The sequence below is a fragment of the Dermacentor silvarum genome, chromosome 3 (assembly GCF_013339745.2).
Source record: "Dermacentor silvarum isolate Dsil-2018 chromosome 3, BIME_Dsil_1.4, whole genome shotgun sequence".
Taxonomy (NCBI): Eukaryota; Metazoa; Arthropoda; class Arachnida; order Ixodida; family Ixodidae; genus Dermacentor; species Dermacentor silvarum.
Window position 1 is genome coordinate 154,723,195 of NC_051156.1, and position 21,796 is coordinate 154,744,990.

At 44.4% G+C, this 21,796-nt stretch overlaps 1 protein-coding gene across 1 annotated transcript in view; it reads right to left on the bottom strand.

Annotated features, from left to right (window-relative positions):
- Positions 1 to 1,868: 1,868 nt before the first annotated feature.
- The window catches only part of LOC125944019 (uncharacterized), a 140,472-nt gene continuing 120,544 nt past the window's right edge, over positions 1,869 to 21,796 (bottom strand). Inside the window, exon 5 of the mRNA XM_049663747.1 lies at positions 1,869 to 2,019. Within this exon, the coding sequence (XP_049519704.1) occupies positions 1,903 to 2,019 (117 nt within the window). The 3' untranslated portion in view covers positions 1,869 to 1,902. The remainder of the gene's footprint in view (positions 2,020 to 21,796) is intronic.

The window sequence follows — 21,796 nt, forward strand, 5'->3', positions numbered from 1 at the left end:
TTGCTGCCACCCCACACCAATGACCACATCAGAAGTTCTTGTTGGTAAGTTATCCACCCACCATTTTTTATCTTTCCCACCGGGAGTGCCTTCTTCGTTTTCCAACAAAATAAAACGCCGCACTTCATAATGGAGGCATTGAGAAACCACGATTTTGTGCCCACATTCCTCATACGCTATAACACTTAGCCAAGTTTATGGCGTGACATGGATACTGAACATTACGCTGCTAAATTCAGAACAACATATAAACTTTCACTCTTTGTTGTTGGTAACTTTCAATATCACAGCAAATGTAAAGCTATGACGCTAAAGAAGACACTCAAAGCAAATATTACTAGTAACGCCATGGATGTTGACTAACGCTTCAATAGCGTCATTTTTACAGAGAATACAATTCTTACGATGCGATGGTAATTGCTTGCCAAATAGGCGATTTCGCTATGCCTTGTAAATGCGCTCCAACTCATTTTTATTGTTCACCTGGGCCTTCACTGTTGACAATCTGGTTTCTCAGACTTGCTGATTGAGGTCACCTGTGCTGCTCAAGAGTGATGAGATTCGTATTATTCGTTTAGCTTTCCATGTCCAGCGCTTCTCAATCAAACAAAATCCGCACCTAGTGCCAAATCAGCAACACCCAAGTGCCTGAAGAAATCCCTACGATCTAAATTGTTGTGCTGCTTTGTAAATATAGGCTGTTTGAACTTTGCTGCTGCTTGTGCGCAGCGTCTAACTGTAAATTAGGCGTTTAGAGGGTATGAGCCAGCCTCAAATATGACGGGGGCGTGGCAAGACACATGACTGCCACTTACTTACTAGTGAAGTTAATTAAGTCCGCCCGTCGAAAAAAAGAACCCTTACCCCTGATTGTCCGGCACGCGCAAAGTGAAGACCACCAAATGCATCTATCATAACAAATTATATGGTTTCTAATTCTTTGCTGAAACTTTTCTCCAAAAACAGAGGACAGAAAACGCAAAAGGATGGCAGAGCAGATGCTCTAAAGGAACAAGCTCAAGCTTCGGCAACTTCTTCATTAGATATCACACAATATGAGATAGGTAGGCCAGTGATAAAGCGTACCAATTATTTTCTAGGATCTCTGGAAACTTTATCGCCTGTGTGTGCGTAATTTCGGTGAGCAAATACTGACCACTTGCGAAAACAAGCACGCCACGCCTTCTATGCCCTGCTTTGTTGGCGTCATTTATAAGATTTCCTTATTTTGTGGCAAGAAATTTGTCGGGTAGCGACTCAGATGCTTTAATGATGGGGTACGGGAACATGATGTAGCCGTAAGAAAAGAGACGCTTGCTAACATGCCTGCGAGGAGTGCTCGTGCAAGCCGTTGTTCGGGCACATTAGGATGCTCGGAATGAATTATATTGTTTTCGCACAACATTGTTAGACGCTTACTTTTTTCGTCGGGATGGCGATATATCTAATCAGTAACCCTTATTCATGCTTACGAAATCTTAATTTGATAGCATAAAGTTTATTGAATGCGTTTCATGGTTTTCATTGTGCACAAGCTTGACAATTTGGGGAAATGATTCTTTTCGGCATGCTGGATTCAATACCAGTTGTAATTGAGCACACGTCCTGTGTTCCTGCTTTCCCCGACAAATTTTGTTGTCCTTCATACCAGCTAAATATGGACCAGCTCGCCCAGCAACGCACATTACTAAAGCTAATTGTTCTCAGGTCAAACCTAAATGAAGCAAACACACGGCGTGTGGGGAATGCTTTGAAATTTAAATCCATATTCATTTGGTGTAATACTGTGATGTAAACATATATTTTGTTGTTTTGTTATGTAAACAAACAGAACAACTTTTTGGGCAATACTTTTATTTAAGACGGCGTATTACTTTACTGTGCTACTTGTTTAGTGCGCTTTTATGATTCGTTGGTGCAGTCTATGTCTTTGATTTCCGTACAAGTGCCGTTCCTGCAAATGCCGGTCAAGCACTTCTGCTGAGCATTGGCTTTTCTTTCTTGGATGAAAACGAATAACTGCAAAATACAGCAGTGGTGTAAGTTTTGGTTAAAGTACAATGTCGTAACAAAAGCAAGAATATAGCTGAACGTGTGTGGAAGCACTGCCTTTTACGGGACTCAAATTTTCACAAGGCAAATAATTTTCGAGACGGAGGTAAATAAGAACCATCCTCATTGCGCACTATGAACTGAACGTCAGACGCGCATTCTCTGAAGCGAAGCATATTCATACTATGAAGTGCTATGTGCGAATGCGTGGCGAAATATCTTTCCAGAAATAATTAAAACCAAATTTTCAAGCAGAAACTGGTGAGGCGCTCTTCCATCACATTTATGTTAATCACGTAGCTGTAATGAACAGAGCAGGTGTTGTTCACAAAAACACGTTTACGTGTTTTGTCGTTCTTTCCTCTCACATGGTAAAGCATAGCTTGAAATGCGTCTAGAAAAATGTTTACCCGCATGCAGCCCTACCGGTGTGCGCGAGCTTAATCTTGAAAAACGACGACAACAACAACAATAGAAGTGTTCGAAACCCATCACTGAGAAACTTGATAATTTTCACCACACTTCTATTTGCTGCTACACCACAGTGTGTCATACATAGTATGGAAAGTCAAGCTTCTGCTTTCTGGGGTTTTACGTGCCAAAACCAGCTCTGATTATGATGCACGCTGTAGTGGAGGGCTGCGGATTAATTTTGACCACGAAAGTCAAGCTATTGGTGGCGTATCATGTCACACAATAAGCAAAAGTAAGCAGCACAGCAGGAATGGTAATGCCATCACAGCAACGCACGTCCGGCACATTTATACAATAAAATCGCTGTGTACACCTTGAGAAAAACCAATCAATGCTCGCTACTAAGGTTAAAGCACCCGCCATCCTTGGTGATCAGTTCGGGCTTCTGGGCAATCAGCTGCAAAAGCTGATTTGTTTCTTCGCGTACTTGTTTTATTCGCGCTGTTAAACCTCAGTTCTATAAGCCAAGTAGCGTTGATCAATAAGTAACTGATGTTACTTATGCAAAAGCCTGTTTGATCGCTTATCTTAATTTCGCATAATTATCTTTGTAAGACTGCTCTGCTACTCCCCCATCATAGAATTTGCTTCTTAGGAGAACAACTGCGACGGCTGTTCATACTTTGTGAATCGACTTACGCTTTCTTTAAGCGCAAGTGCGGAAGTTCGCACGTGTGCTACCATTGCATACATGCCTGTTGTCGACTACAACGCTCACTCTTGCAGTGGCAGGCAATATAAGGTTGCTGACCTTAAGAGCGTTTTTGCTTTGTTAGTACGCTTTTCGCAAGATTTTCGTCAAGGATAATTAGGTTCGTGAGTTGGCTTTGTCAGTTGCCAGTGTCGGCAATGTTTTTTCCTTCATCGTCACGACAACATGGCAATACTATTGTAGCTTGACATTTACGTGTGATTTTCTGCATGTTGCAACGCAAAATGAAAGCAAAGGTGTTGCTTACATAGAACGAAATTAGCAATTCGTGTCAGAAGTTAGGAGCACTGCATGCAATTCAGTGACAGCTGTGACGCACGAGTGCGTGATCAGTTTCATCTGACTCTTACTGCAAAGCAACGCACCTACGCGTGTATTTCTGCCATCTTCGCTATACCAATTTTTGAAAACACTTGATATTGTGAATACGTACGGAACAACTCAGTCCATCGTTCTGTGGCTTGCCATCTGGGCCAAGACAGTCCGCAAGTCCTTGCTGATCCGAGCAAATTGCGTTGTAAAAAAGAAGTGTAATTTAGTTCGATCATTAAGCTACTCCAATTGAATCATGCTGAGTGTTTAACTAATTTATTGAGAAACTGAAGCTGCAATCAGCAACCCGAGATAAACATGTTGCAAATTGTCTGAGTGATGCTTAAAATCTTTTTACCAGTGAAGCTATTTAAGGCCAGCCGTAATTTGTGGTGCGTAGCAAGACACTACCAAGAAAGAAAAGGAAATAAACTTTCTTGCCAAGGCGGGATTCGAGCCCGCGTGCCCACGGTCCCAAAGCGAGCGTCGTAACCACTAGGCTATGCAGCCATTTTTTTTTCTCATATGGTATTTATAGCATCATGTATATGCGAGAAAAATACTATCTGCGAGAAACGTGCAAGCACCAGCCAACACATCTCATATTCATGGTGTAGAAAGGACCTAAAATCTCGTTAAGCATACCCTGCACGCACAAAACTACAAGTAGCTTTGATCTTAAACAGGTGGCAATGCCTGCAGAGCAAGCATTTATGCGAACCATATGATTACGTTCGAGCGTCGTCGTCTTCGTTCACAGCTGGCGCGTTCGTACGCTTGTGCTCTGCGAGGTGAGGAGGTTTTGCGCGCTTTGAGAGCGAGAGAGAGGCGCATTCACGGAGCGGGTCTCCAGGAACGCGGTGTCGGCATTGGAACGCGGTGTCGGTGTTGCAAGCTCGCCTGCGTAAAACTGACTCACCAGCCTGCACACAGTGCGGGGCAGACGAAACACTGGAGCACCTCCTATGTTTCTGCCCCGCACTCAACCAACACCTAGCCACCATGGTGGCTCAACTACGCCGCATGTGCCTGCCTTCAGCCTCAGCACGGACTTGCTCTTTCCAGCCCGCAGTTCCAGCAGGGTATTCATGGTCGTACTCTGCTACCTTGCCGATTCGATGCTGGCCTGCCCGAGTCAATGACGACAACCCTCTCCGTCCCCTTCTTCCACTTTTCCTACTTTCTATCCCCCTTTCCCCGCCCCTCAGAAGCTGAGCCGTGCTCCCTATAAGGGCTGCAGAAACATGCATATTTTCTCTTTTCCTCAACCTCTACTACTACTTGCAAGCTGCGCTATGTAACGCGCAGTGACGGCCGTAAGTCGGAGACGCGCAATAAGAAATTATCATCATGAGTAATAAGATGAAAAGTTCGCGCGTACTTCTGGAAAATGCTGGGCTACGATGCAGCAGAAAATTTATTGCTCAATGGAATGCGAAGACAATCGCCTTCTACTCTTAAAGGCGAAGCTTCAGCGTCCTCCATTTTTTTTTCGGTGTCTGAGGCATAGCAGTGAAGGTCGCGTTCGCCCCTTGGCGAATGCACGATAAACGTTACGGGAAATGATTCATATAGATTGTGTGAAAACACGTAGCGCATACGTTTTTGCGTTACTCCGTCCCGATGCTTTTTCAAAGATATTCTCTTCGCATCTTGCATAGATCTGATTTCACTGCCAGATAGTAGTGCGGTTGTGTCGACTGAAACTAATGCTATGCTCTCGAATTTTCGCAAAAACCAAGTGGCCTTGAAAATATAAACTGGTGCTTATAGACTGCTCTTCCACTCTCATTACACCAGATAATAAATTTCATTTCGCCATAAGCAGCCAAAGCATTTTTGTGGATTCACAACGTTCTGTAGTTAAATTGCTGTACGCGCCGTTTTCAAAGGATCACGTTTTGATGAAGTTGCTCAGAAATAAGAAATGGCGCCAAAACGACGCGGACCGAGGAATACGTATGATAGGGCTTGCGCATAGGGGAACGGGACACCTGTCTGTTTATCGGTCCATGTCAGTTTCATGCCTTTAATTTTTTAGAAGTATGACACGCCAACTAGTTCAAGCGAAGAGGCTGCTTCCTAGAGTTCTTGTTTCCCGCTGCAGTAATTGATGTGTGAGGTATTATCATTATGGAACGTTTGACAAAGAAAAATACGTCAGCACTCCTTCCGTGTTTGCGGGCACCTTCATGTGATGGCAATACGCTAACGTCACTAGACTTTTTCCGCGTTGTATAAGCATATTAACAATAGGCACCTACAGCGCCCGCAATATTTAAAGGAATGCAGTGACGATTCTGCGATTAGTCATATCTTGCTACTCGCGATAAAAGCACGTGTGGGAGGATCAAAACATCTTAAGCAAGGGATATCATGGGAGTAGAAAATGCGCCGGGCAAAAAAGCAAAGCAAAGCAAAGCTACGCTGCTGCTTGACGTCGTGGAGCTGTGCAATGGGTTACCTTTCTTTTTTTCCCGGAAAAAGGAAAGTCTATACTCACCTCCGTCATGTCTGGCACCAATATGTTATGGTTGTTCACAATGAACAAGAAATGTGCTCGAGGGCAACGGAGAATACGGTGACGTTGAAGAGTAATCGTGAGGCGACATTTATGCAGCAGAAAATTAATTGCTGGATGGAATGCGAAGACAATCTTCAGGTTTAAACCACTTGACGTTTTTTAGGCAGACACGAGGTCCCATACGCATGATCTCATAGCGATGACGAAGACAGTGAGAATGACAGAGTATGTAGTTCCACAGGAGTAACAAAAGATATCGTAGAGAAATTTTAACAGCAAATAATTTGAACAGTTCCTTAGCCGGGAAGCTGATTAACGCTACAAATATTCTGCGATTATACAGAAACGTGATCAAGCACACGTCATATTGATGGAACCATGGCGTGTGTTGTCAGTGCATAGGAAGTGAAAGCTTGGTATGGCATAACAGCCAATGATAGCTAAGTTGCGCATCAACTTCCATAACACTGATCTCGCGACTCGACATCGCTGAAGCCATCTAGGCAGCTACGTGGTGCTTTGCCTTGCGGGTGCTTGATATACAGGCGCCCGTTGCCAAAAACTGAGAAAACCACATAGCGGGAAACGCGAAAGGAAAATCAGAAAGCGTTCATGAAATACCATGCCAAATTTTCTGGAAAGATGACTGCTGTATGAAATTAACCGGGCAAAGTTGCATTGATCCTTGTTTCGCTGTTGCAGTCATTAGTGATAGTTGCCTTATCTTTTAATGTGTGAGCGTGTACGGGCGTATGCGCGGGGATGGTCGTGGCCTCTGCTGAATTTTCAGGTGCTTTGATTTTGTTTCGGTTCCTCTTACTAACATCTTGACCATTATTTGCGGAATAGTTGAACGTAACGTTACCTCACGCACTGGTCACATTTTGCTGTTCCTGCTCGGTATAATACAAAAGTGTAGACAGCTGCTTTACTTCACAGGGATCACCCACCTCCATCGGGTAAGCTTCCAAGCAGTTCATGGTGAGGCAAGGTGTTCAATAAAACCTGTTGTCATTATTGTGACTGTTGGGCTTCTTATAACGTGGCATGGGCAGCTTGCAGACCGATAATCTCTCCTTTGTCCGTTTCTTTGAAAAGGGATATGATGAAGCCATGACAAAAATGCAAGCAAGAAATGATGAAACCAAAGTTAGTGCAATAAATGAACAAATCACGGTTCTAGAGGAATGTTCAGAAACATACATTGTGAACGTTCTGGCTGCGCAGCTTATTTCCAGTGGTGAAACATTCACTGTTGACTTTTATGTCCAGAGACAATATATTGAGTCCAAAGGGGTGATCAAATATGAGCAGCGTCTTGGACGTTGGGGTCCAAAGAACAAAAATATCTCGGAGTATGCTTAAGCTTCGCCTTTAAGAGCCGTACGCGATAGTCTTGCGCTACCTGATTCCAACTTGAGCCTCCATATTGCCTCATGTCATAAGCACACCTAATTTTCTGCCGTCCTCGACTGTGTTTGTGAATGCCCTTACAAGTATTCACTAATATATCCGGGCTGCTTCTTGCCTAAATGCAAGGACTGCAACACCTATAAAGCGGACCTGACACATATATTGAGCGACTGTTCCGGGCTGAAACCTAGGGCGGAACTCAAACTTAATAACACTTCAGACTGGGAGGTAGCGGTGTCCAGCTCGGATCGCGCGGTCCAGCTGTGGACCGTCAACTGGGCTTTGGAGGTCGCCGAAAGTCAAGGGCTTACGGCCACCTCACGCCACCTAGCAGAAGAAACCCAGTAATCTAAATAACTCTGCATCTGACGAAAATAAAGTTTTCCCTCCTCCTCCTCGACTGTGTTTGCCTTCTCTTAGCATCTAATTTTCACCTCTAATGGTACACCGTTTCCTTCCCTACGCATTACATCGCCTGTCCAGCCCCATTTCGTTTTCCAGTGCGGCTATCTATGGCTATGATCCCGAGATTTATTCGTGGTGTAACGTCGCCAGAAAACAATGGTGGGCCGATCCTGGCGACATTGCAGGGCAGAAAAATGGCTCTTACCCCCGTAAGGTAGAGGCTACATGTAGTGACTCACCGCATCCAAAAAGGGGTTTGTGTGTGAGTTTCCGCTTAACAGAATTGTGTTTTCTCCTATATTCAAACTACAATCCGATGCTCTTATTTTGGAAGTTGTATGTCGTACATTGAAATTTCCTGACGCATTTTAATTTTAGAAACTCAATTACATCAGTAACGCCCATGCGTCATGCGGAGGGCCTGCGAGGTTGTTGTAGGGGAAGAATTTTTCTGGCGCACAATGCTGCCCAGGTTGACACCGGATTTTCCGCGACACGGGGCCCTTAACGCTATCCCGTTAAACAGCCTCAATTAGCATGTTGGAAGTGTGGGTGAGATTGCGATTCATGTCTGACTAGGAACAGTGCACATAATGCTGTATAACAGAAAAGTACAAAAAACACAGTTTTGCGTGTGCGTTTCTTGTAGTGGTTTCCTTGTTTCGGCTGTGCTTAGTCAATTTTGGATTAGATGACAGTTGTTTCTCGTATACTAGTAAGAAACACGATGAGGTTATTTTCCTTCAAATGAAATCATTTTAAATGTATCACCGGAAGTAGTTTTGTCACTAAAGTGCAGTGAACTTAACGAAGTGGATAACTAATGCGGAAGGAACCAAAACTATCTATTATTTATGGTGTGCACCTTGTTAGGAATTTTATCATTGTGGCATAATAAAAAAAATGTGGTTGATCCCTCTTATATAGGAATCGGTATAGAACACGAAAGTGAAACGTGTCTTCACAGAAGTAGTGTAATGTTTATTGCACATTGATATATAATGTCTATTGGTGTTTTGTGGCTAAAGCGCCCTTAGGCGTTGATGCACCCACGCTGACGCCTGGTGGCACGTCTGCTCCATCACGACTACCAACGTCGATGACCATGAGCAACCGTCGTGCATATGGAAGCTGCACTACGCTGCACACGCTAGCACAACGCGAAAGACGAAGCACGTAACTGACACACTAATACAACGCGCAAGACAAAGCACGTAACTGAATCGTCACCGAGTCAAATCAGCGCGTACAGCGCGTCGTAATTGCAGCCTCCGCGATCAACTTCAGAAACATTTTCAGAGCTAATTGCGGAGGCCACGCTCCGCTGTGCTGAGTACGGTGAACGCCACCTAAGTGGCGCTGGTAGTGCTTCTTGATGCCAGCGTCCCTTCGAATGCTGGCATCGAGGCGTCGTAGTGCTGAGACCACCGAAGCGTTCACTGTCGGTGCGCGTTAGTGTCATAATGCAGTACTTCTCTTTTCTGCTCGTAGGCGGCGGCACCGCCCCGAGCAAGAGCGCGGGTACACGGAGGAGTGTTAGATATATAAGGCGCGTCTGTATAGCTCTCTGCAAATGCGTTTGTGGCGCAATGGGTTAAACGCTCGGCGATCTATCGTCGCGGACCGAGAGGTCGTGGGTTCGATTTCCAAATTTTGCATGTTGTGAAACTTTTTCTTCTGGTTTCTTTCTTTGTATTATGTTCTATGACGTATTTCCGTGACGGAAATACGTCAGTGAAGTCTTGGTGGACCCCGGCATAAAACACTTTCGTGTTAAAAATGTCACAGTTTCGCCCTAAGGGCGAAGCAATGAATGCGATAGCAACACAGCAATGTCATACGAAGTAAGGTGAGAGGCTTTGGTAGCAATATGAATTGTAGTAAACATGAGCTGATTAAGTAAGCAGGTGTGCGGCGGCGTAAGTAGACCGACATGAAGAGAGACTCGATGACCACGAGAAGGCGCGTGTGAAACGGTGGTGTTGATGAGAAGCGCTTCCCGTGGGCAGCGCGCGTGCGAAGGGACACACCTGTAGCGCTGCACTACCGACCCGGGCAGCATTGCATGTGTAGCGTGCGTTGGAAAATGTGGTCCGACTATCACTAACTGAATGAACAAGCGTGGTGTGAGCGCGCACAAACAAACATGAATAGATCACACTGAATGACTGCAGACAACGACTGTCAAAACGCTGGCAGCAAGCCCATACGCTGCAGCGGGCGAAGGTACGTGCGGTCTATCGCTTCAACAGAAACTGAGCGGCGAATGCACAGTGCATAAAGGTCAGAGCCGTGTGGAGATAAGAGACGGTGCGGCGAGCAACGAGCGCGGTTGTTGGCAGGGTAGAAGTGCCCCCCCCCCCCCCTCCCCTCCCTCCGGCGCTGGCTTCCCGCTTCGTTGCTTGCGCGTGGGAGATTGAGTGCGTTCGCTTTCCGTGATAGCGCGCGTCCCCGCACGCTTCCGCTCGGGCATACGGCGCGCGGTGCAAATTTTATCTATACGGAACCTCACGGTGACGGCGACGGTGACGCCGACGGCAGAAATCCAGTTGAAGTGTCCATATAATTGCTATGGCAATAAAACAAGAGCCTCGTTCGAATTGTCTTTTAAGAGCTATAAAACCATAGTTATTATTCTTCACAACAGTTAGAAAACAGAAGAGGGGGTGGGGGAGAGGGGCAATTCCGGGGCGTGACGGCAATTCACAACGAATTGACATCGCTATTGAAGCGCTTAACAAAAGAGCACTTGAATTCTGCTTCCCGCAATGGAAGTGCTGGAACCAGTGTGTTGTTGGTAATATACAGTATCTTGAAGGTAGCCATTGTTACGTGTCGGAAAGTTTTTAAAATAAACTTGTTTAAACTTACTGCGGAAGCTTCGACCTCGTAATTGCTCCTATTAGAATAAGCTTATACTCTGAGAGATGGAGTTCCATGTGAAAAGCTACGCAGTGGTGCTTGTTCCTGCATGAGGATAGGTTTACACATGCAACTGTATGTTTCTTTCAACTTTGTTTCGACATTACTCATTGTATTTCCTGCTTCAGACACAAGTCAATTGCTGCTGCATGGGAATGCGACATCGAGCACTTGTAGCGACCTAGAACACCAATGATGCGGTAAATTGCTTTGCTTCGCAAATCGCTTTTAGTCATGTAGATAATAAAGTGCCAGGTACAAAATATCTCCTCTTTGTTTAGTCCACGTATCAAAGCACACGTTCGACAGCTTGATGCATTTTCCTATTTTAGACAGACCATCTAATGCACATTGCATTGCTCGACTATAATATGCCTGACTGAACTAGCGCGAACTATAATTGAGCTGCTTAATTCATTCATGTCAAATGCAATTTGGCGCATAAACGAACGGGAACTCGCTTGTTGCCTTCACCCAGTTTGTTTAAATAGGCCTCTTATGTAAATTTTATTGAAGAATCGAGCACAGTGATTTCGATTTTTTTCTTGTACGAGGCACAGCAGTAAAGATCGCGTTCGCCCCTTGGCGAATGCACGATAAACGTTACGGGAAATGATTCATATAGATTGTGTGAAAACACGTAGCTCATACGTTTTTGCGTTACTCCGTCCCGATGCTTATTCAAAGGTATTTTCTTCGCATCTTACAATGGTCTGATTTCACTGCCAGATCGTAGCGCTGTTGTTTTGACTGAAACTAATCTTACGATCTCGAATTTTCGCAACAGTAAACTAACCTGAAAATATAAGTTGGGGCTTATGAATTGCTCTTCTACTCTGATTATAGAAGATAATAAATGTCATTTCGCCATAAGCAGGAAAAACATTTATGCGGATTCGCAACAATCTGTAGTTATATTGCTGTAGCCGCCGCTTTCAACGGCGCACGTTTTGATAAGTTTGTTCAGGAATAATAAACGGCGCCAAAACGACGCGGACCGAACACGTATCATAGGGCTGACGCATCAAGGAACGGGACACCTATCTGTTTATCGGTCGATGTGAGTTTTGTGCCATTAATTTTTTTTAAGTACGACACGCCAACTAGTTCAAGCGAAGAGGCTGCTTCGTAGAGCTCTTGTTTCCCGCTGCAGTAATTGATGTCTGAGATATTATCATTATGGAACGTTTGACAAATAGAAAACGTCAGCACTCCTTCCGTGCGTGCGGGCAGCTTCATGTGATAGCGATACGCTAACGTCACTAGATTTTTTCGGCATTGTCTAAAAATGAGACACGACCCGTAATCCTTGACGTAGGTGTCTGCTAGCGGCACTCGCACCTCGGCGTTGCTGTACGCTGGTGTAGGGCAGGAAACCGAACTCTGAGGAGGGAGCGAACGGAACTGGCGTGAAACCGCCACACATAGAGGAGCGGCAATTCGGCGTCAGTGTCGGTTTCGGTGCCGGTGTCGGCGTCGGCATACGCATCAGCGTCTGGTGGAAATCATGCCTAACCACATTATCCCGAACCACCCCAACCGGGTGGGCCCTTCACGTGGTGCAAGGCGTTAGTGGACCAAAATTGAATTTCTCAAAGTAACATCTGTCAGAAAAATCGCAAAGTACAAATTAACCACAACCTACAGACGTGATAGCGTCGGATTGTAGTTTGAATATACGAGAGAAACGCCTGATAAGCAGCCAGGGATCTTTGAATGCTATCGCGTTCCACTTTAAAGGCGAAGCTTAAGCGTCCTCAAATTCTGGTGGTGTGTAGCTGTACTAGGCAACATTGAGGGGAATGTTGAAACTGAGTCATTTTAAGTTTTATTGGGCCGCAGGTCGCAGAAAATACGGTGTCGGTGTCAACGGCGTCCAATAACGCAATCGCGTTCCACTCTTAAAGGCGAAGCGTAAGCGCACTCCAATTTTTTATTTTAATTAATGAAGAGCAATGCGTTAGTGGAAAAAATTGGTCCCTGGTTTTGGTGTGAGTCACTCATGACGTCATTTCTGCTCTTGGAATTTCACGGGAACCTGTACGGCTGCTGTTGGTATCTAAAGTGCCCTATTGTATGCTTTGGTGTACGGCAATTAGACTTTCCCTAATTGTTTCTAATTAGTCCTGACATTTAATTAGGTCTTTACTGTACTAAACTTGTGCTCCCGTGACATATATATAATCGACCATAAATAGAATCATCGATATAAACCTGTTCTTTATGATTTATTTTTCAAGTCGGTCCTAAACAGAAGTTGCTGCGCAATAATAAGAGTGACACTCGGTGCTCATGACACTAAAAATGTTAACAATGGGTACCTACAGCACACGCAAGATATAAAGGAATGCAGTGACGATTCAGCGATTAGTCAAATCTTGCAGCACGTGCTAGAAGCAGTCAGTGTGGGAACATAAAAATATTTTAACTATGGTTTCGATGTCATGGGGGTCGAAACTGCAGCGGCTAGAAAAGCAAATATATGCTGCCGCTCGACGTCGTGGAGCCGTGTACCGCTTGATGTCGTGGAGCTGTGCAGTGGGTTATTTGTTTTCTTTTTCTTTACGGAAAAATATTCTATACCCACCTCCGTCAGGTCTGGCACCAATATGTTATGGTTGTTCACAATGAACAAGAAATGTGCTCGAGGGTGACGGAGAATACGGCGACGTTGAAGAGTAATTGTGTGGTGAGATTTATGTCGCAGAAAATTAATTGCTGGATGGAATGCGAAGACCATCTTCAGGTTTAGACCACTTGACGTTGTTTTGGTAGACACGATGATCCATAATTATCATCTCATAGTGATGACGAACGTACTCAGACTGACAGAGTATGTAGTTATACAAGAGTAACAAAAGAAATAGTAGAAAATCTTTAACACCAAATATTATTAACTGCGTCCTCAGCCGGAAAGCTGATTAACGCTACAAGTATTTATTGAAAAATACCAGTAAATAGCCTGTGATTATACATAAACGTGATCAAGCTTTCGTCATGTCTATGGAACCATAGCGTATAATGTCAGTGCATAGGAAGTGAAAGATTGGTGTGGCATAACAGCCAATGATAGGCAAGTTGCATTCAATTTCGATAACAATAATCTCGCGACTCCACATCTCTGAAGCCATCTAGGAAGCTAGGTGCTGCTTACCTTGCGGGTGCTTGATATACAGGCGCCCCTTGGCAAGAACGAAGGAAATCAGATAGCGGGAAGCGCGAAAGACAAAAATAAGAATGCGTACATGAAATACGTGCAAGGCTATGTTTTCTGGGGAGATGACTGCTTTACAAATTTAACCGGGAAAAGTTGAGTTGATCCTTGTTTCGCCGTTGCAGTCATTAGTGTAGACGAACGCTATTTAAAGGGCCCCTCAATAGGCTACATAGCAAATTTTGCTCAGACGCTCGAAGTTGTTACGTGCCATCTTTATTAGCATAAATAGGAATAATTTAAGTGCCGTGAGTCCATCATTTCATGAGGCGAGCGTCACCGCCAACGTGGACACTCTGTACACTTTCCCCATCTAGGCTCCTCAAGCAAAATTCCTTCCTTCTATTCTACCATACCGGAGCCGGAGGATCGCGTGACGCATACATCACGGGCTCCGCCTTCTCATTTTTTTCTGTCTCGCATTTTTGCTTAGTGGCGCATTTCCGGAGACGGTCTCGCGCGCGAGCTGATGTCGCGTTTCGCGCAGTCGATGTCTTTGCGCGCTCTGCACGAGAACACCTGATTACCGGTATAAGTCAATGTCGCAATCACGAGCGTAGAGGCAGGCGCGAGAAGGTGAAGCAGCATGATCGCGGCACTGAAATACGGCAGAAATTGCCATAGTTTCTTTCTCGGCGCGCACGACTGCTCGACGTGGCAACAAGCAAACGAAAAGGAAGTACATCTTTCTTCTCATACGGTACGATGTAAAACAAAAACACGCAGACGTTCGGTTTGTACGTTTTATTATTTCTCTAAACTTGATTTCATCTACTGAAGCAGCAGATTAAACAAATAAATGATGTTGCCTTGAATTATTTTCAAAGACACGTGTCATTGTGAGAGACGTCACAGCACGACCATGTACGTAGGCGCCCTTGCGCGATTGACGTTGACTCTCGGGATGGTAGCGCGGCGCCCGCCAGGAGAAGGGCAAACGACGTTCGATTTAAAATGTAAGCTCTATCCGAAGGCACGTAGGGTTGTAAAACTTAGCAGAAGCAATCACCAGCGCTCTTTGTATGCACTGCTCTTTTCAGCTCAAGATTGCCAGACCTGGTGAGGGACCCTTTAATGTCTCAGTTTTCGAAACCCTCACCTTATGTTGTACACCTACAGGGGATTTATAAAGTAATAAACTAAACTGAACTGAATGTGTATGGCCGTACACGCAGGAATGGTCGTGGCCTTGGCTCAATGCACCGGTGCTTTGATTTATTTTTGGTTCCTCTCCTCTTGCTTCTTGACCATTGTTTATGAAATAGTTGAACGTAACGTTCGCGCTATACAGATTTTGGTGTTCCTGCTTGGTATGATGCAAAACTGTAGACTGCTGCTTTCGTGTGTAGTGATCACACGCCTCCATCTGGAAAATCTGCAAATAGGTCATTGTGAGGCACCGAGTTCATCAGGACCAGTTGGCATTATGATGACTGTTGAGCTTCTTATGGCTTATCGTGGGCAGCTTTCAAATCAATTATCTCCCTCTTTTCCGTCTTCTTGAACAGAAAAATGATGGAGCCATGACAAACATGCAAGCAAAAAATGATGAAACAAAGATAATCAAATAAATTAACAAATCACGGTTCTAGGGGAAGTGTTCAGAAACATAGCTTGGGATAATTCTGGCTCTTGAGCTTACTTCTAGTGGTGACACGTTCACCATTGACTTTTACGTCCAGAGAACATACAGACCTAACGGGGGGAACAAATATGAGCGGCGTCTTGGACATTGGGGTCGAAAGAACAAAAAACAACCTTAATTATTTAGGGGGAAGTGTGGATGAGTTTGCGATTCATGTCTAACTAAACACAGTGCACTATGTGCACGACAGAAAAGCACACACCCAGCGCAGTTTTGCGTGTGCATTTCTTTCAGTTGTGTCCTTGTTTGTGCTTTGCTTAGTAAAGGTTCGATTCGATGACATTTGTTTCTGACGTATACTGGCAAGAAACACAGTCTGTATATTTTGTCTCAAATGCAATTATTTTAAAGGTGTCACTGAAAGTACTATCGTCGCTAATGTGCAGTGAATTTTTCGCAGTGGTTCACTGATGTGGAAAGAGCCAAAACTATTTATTATTTATGGTGCACTCCACGTTAGGAAAGTTAGAAATGTGTCAAAATAACAAGAGCCTTGTTTGAATTGTCTTTTAAGAGCAATAAGCACATTATTATTTTACAATAATATTAGAGAATTAAAGAGTTTTAGGAAATGTTTTTGGAATCCACAACCTGCGCTTCTTAATAGCTACAAGTCTTGCAGCTTTCTTGGTTCCTCTCCCCTTACTTGTTGACCATTGTTTATGAAATAGTTACTGCAGGAATCTGCTCTATCCGCCTCACACGAAAGAAATATGAAGTTGAAATTGCAATGCAGCACCGTCAGATGTTGCAAGGTTCATTCGCTTTCATAGGTAGTGTGCAAGCAGACTGTGCTCGGTTATAGCGGTGAATTGTTGTGCTAGCTATCGCTTTTTTTAGGCAACGCGTTATTACGTGGCCAGAAGCGGCATATCTATAATGATGAAAGCCATGCAGCCATTGTGCCAGTGAAACGTCACCGCTAATAAAATTCGCTGTCTGTAAACACGTTCGCTTGGTGGCTGCTATCGAAAGGCAGACGCATAAACTGGCTGATATATTATTGGTTAAAATGAAAACTGCTTGAAAACGAGCCTGCATGATGATGCTCAAGGAAACGACCACCCCCACCCCGTTCGCAAACATTACTGCCGCACAATTTGAATCAATAAACTGCTCTGAGGGCGGTCGATATCAATGTGCTGCTGCTTATCGCAAGTCAGTGAGGTCTCAAAACCTTCATTCAATAATGAAGCACAAACTTTATTCACAAAGCTGTAATAAAACAACGGCTTACTCGTTTTGTAAAAAATGACATTTTAACTGTTGGTCACATGCTATAAGCTACTTTTTTAGAAAAATATTCAGCTGCGTTGAGAGGACCTAGCAGAAAAAACACGAATCAAAGTATGGGAGCAAATTACAGTAGCTCCACTTACGTACTTCATGCTGGAATGCGCGGTGGTTTAATTGTTGTCCTCTGTGGTGATCGCTGGAGCTTGAGAGTGTTGGGGCCTGATAGTAATTCCACATGTAACAGTTGATGCCCGCAACCAAAAGTTAGAATCTACGTTATGGAAACAGGTAGTTGGGCTCTGGTTACAAAATGGGGCAGCCAAGAGTTCACAGCAGATGCTTCCGTTGGGTCGGTGGCCCGTACGGTCCCCATGAGTTTTGGTAGCATCAAAGGTATTCTGATACTTATCGTGGCGGCGTTTTCCATATTTTATTTCGAAATACTTTAGAGGCTCCATGAGGAGCATTGAATAAGGTGGGCATCACTGCAAGACAGTTGTGCACTGGAATACCTAGGTAAGAGAACCGCCAAGGTGAGTAGAAATAATCTTTACAGAACAGGGTTACAAATGAAGAAGATGCGATCGCGTACAAAACATCAGATAAATGTTGCCACGCACATTGCTCGCGCACATGGTGAAACATCGTGTAAGAAAAAGTTAGTTTAAAGCATTAAAAAAACAATTTTAATAATAAACCGATGAACAGAAATTAAGTTCGGCGAAGCGTACTAATTATCTAATTAGGCGGAATGCAATAAACATCGGAGAAGTTTTACAATGCACATTGCTCACGCACATAATCAAACATCGTTTAAGAAGAAGTGTAGTTTAAAACATAAGAGAGAAAAAAAATTGCTTGAAGTTACATAGATATACAGAGTGGCACATTTTTAGGACAGAAGCTGGAGGTTGAGGACTTGCCTAAATTTAGCTCTGTGGCTTGCATGACAGTGCTGTCAGAGATATTTATTGATTCTATTTTTATATTTATTGTGAGCAGATATCGAAAACACAAGACAAACACTCAAACGTTGTCATAAAATGTCATATACAGGGTGTTTCACGTAACTTTAGCCATACTTTAAAATTTTAAAATATACAAATGCAACGTAGCTCGGCTGAACCCAGGTTATGTTGTTTGCCGTCGCTAGGAGATAATCAGATTGTAAATTTATTGCATTCTGCCTAATTAGATAATTAGTCTTAATTAATTATTCAACTTCTCAAATATTATAATTATATGAAAAGTGTCAATGAGAAAATTGTAGAGCAACATGAGAAACTGCTGACAGAGCTTTCCGTTGCAGAATACGTGCTGCATGAAAGCGTTTTTCCGAGCGTGAAAGTTGCCCGCGAAATGTTCGCGGTTAGTGTTCGCGCTCTTTCGCTGAGGCAACGTATGGCACCATGCCGAAAACGCCATCTCGTTCCTCTAGAGGAAACTGTTCCGCAAAAAGGTTCTGTAATTTTTGTCTAGCGGCATTGGCTTTTTGCCTTGTAAAGTAGTCGTATCCAAAGGCGACCGCATAAAAAGAATCTGACAGCTATTTGTGAGGACGCTATTTCGGTAAGACGGGTGAGTGCGTCCTAGAGACGGGAAGAGGAACACCCCCTACAAATTGGTTTACATTATCTTCTTTCTAAAAAAAAGAAAACAATGTTGCAGTTTCGCCCGAAAGGCGGAGCATCGATTGCGATAACAAATTAGTAGACATCTATACGAAGTAAGGATATAGTAGCTTTATCGGCCGTATAAACTTGTAAACATTTCCTTGCTAACTAAATTAAGAAGCACGGTGTCCCGCGTGCACAGGTAAATATGAACACCTCTCGCTCGATAACAGCGGAAACTCGCTGTCAAAACGCTGGAGTAAGGAAGCGCGGCAGCAGCAGCGAGCGAATAGACCTGCGTGCTGCCTCTCGCTTCGACACGAACTAAACGTCGAAAGCAAACGCGTTCGAAGCTACTGGCACTCGGTGTACTACGGTACCCGCGCGGCAGCGCCATAAGTAGCAGCCACCGGATTAGAACGCCCCCTCCCCCGTCCCTCGCCTCCCCCGGCGCCTTGCGCGACCGTAGACGGCGCCTTCCTCCCTCCCCAGGCAGCACATCACATGAGGCCAACTAGGGCCGATGACGGTTTTCAGCCGGCACTGGCTGGGCCGCGAAGGCCCGTCGTTGCCTCCGTAATGCCAGTGCTGGCAAAACCACTGTAACAGACATCCAGCGCTGGCCCTGCTTTGCCGGTGAATGCCCGTTAATGGCTAGGCCGGGCGTCGCAACTGGCTATCCCGGGCCTGCTTTGCCGTAAGAGTGCCGTCATTGGCTGTACATCTCTAAACATTGGTTAACAACGTCCGTTCAAAGCTATAGGCATAGCCACATTGTTTAGCAGTCCTGATAGACCCGTAAATATCGGCCTGTCAAACAGAACGGCATTTCAATATTACTTTTCACGCAGCATTCGCTGGCCATTCCCGATTATATATGTTTACAGCACGCAATATTCATTTGAATTTTTCACCACTCACGCCAACTGCAACGAGATCACTCTGGTATTTTTTTGTTTCTTACTAAATTATTATGTAAGTTCTGCATATTTTTTTCGTTTTATTACAAAGGCTGTTAACTTTCACGTAATTGTAATTATTTTGTTGAATCATTCGATCGGACATTGTTAACAAGTAGCACAAGGACACTCCATTATAATGCGTCAATGCGCGCATGCCGTGTGCATCCTCGATAGGCGCAATAACAAATTCAAGGGGGTATATAATTAAAAAATTCACAGCATATCCACGGGGTGAATGATGATGAGTGGGCGAAGCTCCGGAGGGAATCATCGGATCTCCCGCTTAAGGGGACGCTAGCACAAACGCGTTAGAAACGTGCAGTACTCTCTAGTAAGGGGGAGCGGCCACAGCGTCTTACGCAGCCATTTACACATGCCGGAACGTGCACCGCGTTTGCCGACGCCATCACATGACTGCTGAGAGAGTATACCCCCCGTATTCATAAACGCTCCTCGACTTGAACTTGACTTGCCACCGCTTTGGGCAGCGCGTTCGAAACGCGTTGAAGGTAAGGCGGAGAGGCCACAGCGTCTTACACCAGCTTCTTACACGGGCCGTAACGCGCTAGCACAAACGCGTTAGAAACGCGGCTTTTCGTTAATGTTGGGTATTTATTGCCATCGTGGTGCGTGTGTCCATGTCCGCTTCGTGGCGTAGTGGGCTAACGCCGCGCGCTCGGAAGCGAGGGGTCCCTGGTTCGATTCCGCGCTACGGACACAACTTCGGAATTTTTTTTCTCATTTTTCTCAGACTGGTTACACACTACTACTACGACGACGACGACGGGGACGAACGGGTGCCGCTATAAGGAGCTTCGCCCCTAAAAGCATGTGCGCTTACATGTGCGTCGTTTAAGTAGGGTTGCGGGTAGTGAATTGCAAAACACTACATAACTTTACGGTGCACTCATCTGTACCGCTTGCCAGTAATGCCGTCGCTAGCTGAACTTCTGTAGCGGCTGTAAATTTTATTGCCAGTACAATACAAGACATTTTGGATGACTGCTCCCTATATTATTTTTCTGCATAGAGAGCATATCGAACTGTGCAGTAGTGTCTCCTGTGGCCAGCTTCATTATAACCTTAGGTGCCTTTCCCGGAAAACTCTGTCGTGCGTGTTTTCTTTTCTTTTTTGATGCCAGATGATTTTTTCAGACCAACTGGCACAGTAGGCGTAAATTCCTCCCCGCAGAAAGAACCGGGGAAAAAAAGAAATTGCGCCATGTTGAAGAAGAGGTTTCTGCTGGGCTATTGGTGCATATTTCTAAAAGAAAAAACAGCCAATAGAAGAGACAAGAATGTGAGACAAGCCCAACGCGAACTTACAATGAAATGCTTATTTTGCCCGACGCCAAATATATCTACACTGAAAAGAAAGGGGGAGGCGGAGAACAGAGACAACGCCACAAGAGATATACGGGGGTGGGAGGGGGGGAGCGAAGAGAAAAGGTTTGGTCAGACGACCAAGACGTCTATACAAGGCGCTCTCCGTTGGAAGGGAGCAGAAAATAAAGAAAAATAAAAAAAAGAACAGGAATGTTCGTGGCCCGCTGCGCCATTCCGAACCTTGACAGATGGCTGAAAGAGTTGAAGTTACCGACCTAGGACTGAGAACGAAGAACGAGGCTAATATTAAGGAGAATACAGGAATATAGAATGGGAAAAAGACTTAGAGATTGACTCCAACCAAATAAGGAAATTTACTAGCCCGACGTTTCGGAACCAATTCGGCTCCTTCTTCAAGGGGCATTCTTCGGAGGTGGCGGTGTGCCGCTTTTAAAAGGTCCGTCGTAACAAAGGAGAGGAAGGGGGAGAGAGCGTAAGGTGCGGAGACACTTGGCAGGGCTTAAGTCTTAATCAATTTTCCCAACCAGACAGGTAATTCTGTCGAAATGTTTAGCTTCAAGAATGGGAAAAAAAGAAGAACGCTATTGGATAAAAATGTAAGCTACTGAATAAAATTAACTTCTGATTAAAAAGCGGAACAAGCATAAAGAAAAAAACTACTAAAATATATATATATATTTTAAAGTAGGTGAACTCTTTTTGTGAGAGCAACACAAATTTGAATAAATTTTTTGCTGACGTTTGCATCTTATATCAGCTAATAAATAAACCTATCGTTGTTTTGACTTTGCAAGGAGGCATACATAAGCTTCCTTATTCCTCATTAAATTCAGACTCCCACTTGCACCCTCAACGACACACCTCTGGTAACTTCTTCCTCTTGTAGATAAATATCTCGGTATATACATCACACACAACATTTTTGGATGTATGTTGAGTTTTCAATTTACCAATGCCAACCGCAT